General features: G+C 40.4%; 1 protein-coding gene across 4 annotated transcripts in view; it reads left to right on the top strand.

Moving 5' to 3' along the window:
* The window catches only part of LOC133606899 (arginyl-tRNA--protein transferase 1), a 92,691-nt gene that overhangs the window by 38,234 nt on the left and 48,457 nt on the right, over window positions 1-6,000 (top strand). For all 4 annotated transcript variants that reach the window (XM_061961311.2, XM_061961320.2, XM_061961329.2 and 1 more), the window contains one exon: window positions 4,526-4,707. In XM_061961311.2, coding sequence (XP_061817295.1) covers window positions 4,526-4,707 — 182 coding nt within the window. The remainder of the gene's footprint in view (window positions 1-4,525; window positions 4,708-6,000) is intronic.

A 6,000-nucleotide genomic window follows, 5' to 3' on the forward strand; every position in this document is an offset into this window, starting at 1 on the left:
CGCTCACGGTTCTACCAGGAAATGGCAATTCATAGCTTGGCTGTTGAAATGCATAATTAGGTGATACAGTTCTGCAATTTGCCATAAATGCTTTTAAAACGGCATTCAATGATTCATTTAATTGAAAATCGCATGGTGTAGCTGATGTAAAGTGTTGTTTTGAACTGAATTAGTTCCTAAATTCTCTGAAGTCAACGTGATAGGGGACACCCTTTAACATTTTGCTGATTAGTCTGTCATGAGGCCACGGCCCTCGCAAAAATGGTCAAAAGTCTAAATTCGAAAATCTAGGACACACCAGACTGAATAAGACATTGCACCATATAAGTAAACACCCAACAGGATTATGTGACAGCTGCAATGAGATAGAGTCAGTGAAACAAGCAATCATTCATTGTGGGAGATACAGTAGAGAAAGGAGAACACTAGAAGACATGGACAGAAGGAGGTTACTCTCAAAGCAGCAACCAAAACATTTTTGTGATGTTTCTAGAAAAAAAACAGGTTTATGGAATATAATTTAGTATGGGGAGCTGTATATGTATGTATGTGAGGGAGGGAGAATAGAGGGATCTATGGTTCACACTCCAATACAGTAGGTGGCGGTAATGCACCTTTAAAGGAGAGCTGCACTTTTTTGGAATTCTCATTCACAATCATTATGAAAGACGAGATGTTTTTTTTTTTTAATGCATTCTAACTTGTAAATGAAAGTCTGCTTACAGCGGAGCCAATGGGAGGTCCTCTATTACGCTCATGAAACTCAATTAAAAAAACATCCGAATTGCGCCAACAATACTTAATTTACATATCGTAACTTGGATATTAACTAGTTTATTCAGTGATATAAGTGCTAACGCAGAAGAACTATTTATAGCAGCGCCTTGATCACTACCTTGTGCCCGTGCTTAAATCAGAGTGAAACCTGCTTCCTCGCTTCCTTTGCTCGTGAAAGTTTATTCTAGATCAGGGGTGGACAAACTACGGCCCGCGGGCCACATCCGGCCCATTGGTTTGTTTAATCTGGCCTGCCAAATATTAAAACAAAACTGAGCGTTTTTGAAAAAAACGGATACTGCACTTTCACGCACTGCCGAAAAAGGTTGACCAACCACACTGCTGCCACTAAAGGAGAATGTAAGTGTTTACCCTTTAATTCCATTTTTAAGTTTATTTCGTGTTCTGATATGATATTGTAGAAAATAGATATATTATGATTTAAATAGCCCAAGGTTGAGAAGCGTACTCTTAGTTCCAACAGATAGGATATGCTTTGAAATTAATCATGTGCTCACCTGGCCCCTCTGTCAAATTTTTAAAGCCAATGTGGCCCCTAAGCCAAAAAGTTTGCCCACCCCTGTTCTAAATCATGAATCATGCCTCTCACCTGGATAGTAGAGATGTAATCCGACATGTTTGTACACTTTGACCACCAATTTAGACCCGGCAATGGCGAGAACGACACAAAAAGATGCATGTTTCCCCACCCCTCTTTTCTTCGCAAGGATTAAGTCATTAATCATCTAAAATGGGAATATAACAAGGTTCTATCAGTCTACATCCTAATGACAGCAGACATTGTATAGTAAGTGATGTTTAATTATGTTTGTTGGTTCTCATGAAGTCTGCAGTGAGTAGAAATCAGTGATGTAGTGGGAACAAAAAGTGACCGCTGTGAAGCGTTACTGAAATGAATGTGCCGCGTATGTTTTAAAATGATCAAAGTACTGAAATATTAATGTTATAATAATTGTGCCTGTGTTATATACCGTATTTTCCGCACTTTAAGGCGCATCGGATTATAAGGCGCACCTTCAATGAATGGCATATTTCAAAACTTTGTTCATATATAAGGCGCACCGGATTATAAGGCGCACCTATGTCAACAAAACAGTCAGATAGGTCAGTCAAACTTTATTAATAGATAACAAACCAGCGTTCTGACAACTCCGTTCACTCCCAAAATGAATAAACAGCTGATTTACTCGTGTTACGTAACCTACTCAGTGGCCTAGTGTTTAGAGTGTCCGCCCTGAGATCGGTAGGTTGTGAGTTCAAACCCCGGCCGAGTCATACCAAAGACTATAAAAATGGGACCCATTACCTCCCTGCTTGGCACTCAGCATCAAGGGTTGGAATTGGGGGTTAAATCACCAAAATGATTCCCGGGCGCGGCCACTGCTGCTGCCCACTGCTCCCCTCACCTCCCAGGGGGTGATCAAGGGTGATGGGTCAAATGCAGAGAATAATCTCGCCACACCTAGTGTGTGTGTGACAATCATTGGTACTTTAACTTTAACTTTAACTTTAAATCAAACGTGCAATCACAATATAGTAACACGTGAAATAGTGCAGAGCAATAACAATATATCAATAACTCAACGTTGCTCAAACGTTAATGTCACACAACACAACACACTAAATAAAAATGTAAAGCTCACTTTATGAAGTTATAGCTCATTCACAAATCCCTCGAATTCTTCTTCTTCAGTGTCCGAATTAAACAGTTGAGCGAATACGGCATCCAACATGGCCGGCTCCGTCTCGTCGAAGTCGTCATTAATGGAGTCAGTGTCGTTGCCGTTTATTAGTTCAGTGACAATTCCTGCCTTCCTGAAAGCTCGGACCACAGATGAGACTGAATCAGCCCAGGCATTTACGATCCACTGGCAGATAGTGGCGTATGTCGTCTGGCGCAGTCTCCCTGTCTTGGTGAACGTCACGTGTGTTCGCCTTCTGTCATCCACTGTTCCCACGCAGTTAGCAGTCTAGCTTCGAATGCCCTGTTGACACCAATATCTAGCGGCTGGAGGTCTTTTGTCAATCCACCCGGAATGACGCCGAGTATTGAATTAAGCGCGTAAGCGTGTCTCTTAATGTGATGTTATGAGCTAGCAAATATAACAACTACACTACCCAGCATGCAACGATAGTGACGAGCATGCGCGGTAGCCCTTAGAAGCGTTGTTGTATGCTGGCAGTTAGAATGTGGTTATGAGCACGCTGTGAGTAAACGTTGAGAACTCAGTTAACACGCCTCGTCTGCATTATTTATAATTAGACAGACAACACACTTAATAGGAGCCATTTTGGGGTCTTTACATAAACACACAAATGGAAATGAAACGTCACATATCCCAGCATGCACCGCGCGCTTCTTCTTCTTCTACGGGGAAAAAAGATGGCGGCTGTTTACCGTAGTTGCGAGACCGAAACTTTATGAAAATTAATATTAATATTAACCCATATATAAGGCGCACCGGATTATAAGGCGCACTGTCAGCTTTTGAGAAAATTTGTGGTTTTTAGGTGCGCCTTATAGTGCGGAAAATACGGTACATTAAATGTTTTTTTACCCTATATAAAACCTTAATGGAGGTGTTTGGATGTTTTTTAATGTTTATGTTTATAGGCAGAATAGAACAACTCCCATAAGATCCATTGTAAGCAGACTTTTGATCGCATTTATTTAATATTCGGAATGCAAAAAAAAAAAAAAAACATGTGTTCTTGTCTTACATAAGGATTGTGTATGATAGGCAAAATCTCCTCCAAAAAAGTGCAGTTCCCCTTAAACGTTGAGTGCCTGGCCAAACAAAAATAAGATGATTTGAATGTAAAAAAAAAAAAAGAAATTGATGAACAATTGTGTTCATCAAATTCTACATCATAAGTAGAACTTTTGGTTTCAAAGTTGTTGTTTTTTCAAGTACAAAACACTTTCTTATTCATCTAACATTTACACCAAATTATAAAGCTGGAGAAATAAATTTTAACCATACAACCACTGAATTCAGGCTACTTTGATGTCAACATAAAGCACAAATATCTTATTCACACATTAGACATGAGCCTGCATGTGCATGCGCACACATTCTTGCATGCCATATGGAAAGAGCAGACAATTTGGCGGCACTCCACAGCTGGCTGGCAAAGTGATTTTTACTCACGGAGGGCCTTTATTATTAAAAAGTCATCTCCTGGAGAGTGTCTAAAGCCTGTACCCACTGTAGCCCAGCTCTGCCCTGCAATTGCACTCATTCCACATTTGGGAGCCATTAGCAGGCTGAATGTGAGGCTTCTGTACACCCCCGCTCATAATGTGTGAGGCCTAGCAGAAAGATGAAAGCGTAGGCTACAATACACTATCCTATAGGTATTTCCGTGGGTTTGAATATGAAATGAGTGAAAATCATTGAGTCCTCTATGCAGGCTTTAGTGAAGTGATTTATAATTATTTTGCGCTTTTTCTCTAGTGACTTAAAGCGCTTTACATTGATAAAACCCATTATTGAGCTAATTTAGGTACAAATACACCAGTGTGGGTGGTACTCGGAGCAAGGTGAGTGAAGTGTCTTGCCCAAGAACAATTGACTGGGATGGCGGGAGCTGGATTCGAACTAGGGACCCTCACGTTTCTGATTGGCCACTTTATCGTCTGAACCACACCACCCCACTTTAGCACATAAAAGCTGTACAAATATTTAACAGTGGAAATGTTTCCATGTTCCTTTTCCTGTCATAGGCAAAGTATTCAGCTGATGGGCCCGAGATGGGTTACGGCTCCTTTCACCAGCAGTACTGGCTTGATGGCCAGATTGTGGCAGTGGGAGTGATCGATATCCTGCCTACCTGTGTGTCGTCTGTCTACCTGTACTACCACCCAGACTTTGCCTCCTTGTCTCTGGGCTCCTACTCTGCTCTCAGGTTGGTTGTTAGGAATTGAGATTTACTGTTTATTTAACAAAAATAATATTTTCAATATCAACTTATTTGCAATTTAAATGACTAGAAATAAAATATTGTGTTTGTATAAAGTCCCATGTACTCCTTTTATATCAGCCTGCCTTTCATTTTGGAGTATTCTGTCTTTTGTTCTGTCCCCCCCCCCCCCCCCCATTTCATTCTTTAATAGCCCTCCACCAGAAATAATTTATTTGACTGTTGTCTGTTGTGTAGGTAAGAAACATTCTTCTGTCTTCACACTTGATTGGTTGAGGCAGTTCTCCAATTGTGGTTTAGCTGGCGACAGTTCCTTCTGCCAAGATGAAATAAGAGCCTATAGTATATACACAAACACTACTCATACTATAGTCACACTACAGACAGATCCTCTACCTGGCATTTCTAGTAAAATGCAACTTGATACAGCTTTAAAAAAAAAAAAAGATTTACAGATGTTGGCTTTGGGATCTGTAGTTTGTGTCACAGCTGTGAGCATTCGTCTAATACAACAAAGTGAGCCCACATTTTGAACAGGTAGGCGTTCTACATGTTGAGGTACCCTAGTAATTAAAGTGCTCTACTTCCTATTTTTTATTTTATTTTAGGTTGAATCAAAATTCAACAGCCAAACAAAGCTCAAGTGTTTGAAAGATGTTTCGGAACATGCTGTCCACAGCACTAAAATCATCCTGCTTGTTTACAGACACTAGAGTCTTTTATCATTTCTGGAGATGTCCTGGTCCACTTGACATGGTGGTCTCGCCAGTCTGTGCCTAAAACCCCATTGTACAGATGGCATGCTCACGCGAATTGCTGTCAATGTGCATGTAACAACTTTCTACATCCATAAAATAAAACTAGACCAGTATACCACAATCAATAGGGTACCTTGAATAATCTACTCAACTATACATGGGAAATGCGTTAAAAAAAATAGCGGTCAAAGAAACCACATGCTGGAAATTAAAGTTAAAGTTAAAGTACCAATGATTGTCACACACACACTAGGTGTGGTGAAATTTGTCCTCTGCATTTGACCCCCTGGGAGGTGAGGGGAGCAGTGGCCATTTCCTACCGCTTCGAGGAGCAAAAAACACACTTACTGTTTGTGTACGCGTTGTTCATCCTTGGAAACTGAAGAGGGCAGTCTTTAGACAGTCCTTTCAGTCTGTACAAGCATATTTTCCTGCTCAGGATTCTGAGCAGGAGATGCCTGAAACCATATGGGCTTTCACTATATACAGTATGTATATATAAATATATATATATATATGT

The sequence above is a fragment of the Nerophis lumbriciformis genome, linkage group LG02 (assembly GCF_033978685.3).
Source record: "Nerophis lumbriciformis linkage group LG02, RoL_Nlum_v2.1, whole genome shotgun sequence".
Taxonomy (NCBI): domain Eukaryota; kingdom Metazoa; phylum Chordata; class Actinopteri; order Syngnathiformes; family Syngnathidae; genus Nerophis; species Nerophis lumbriciformis.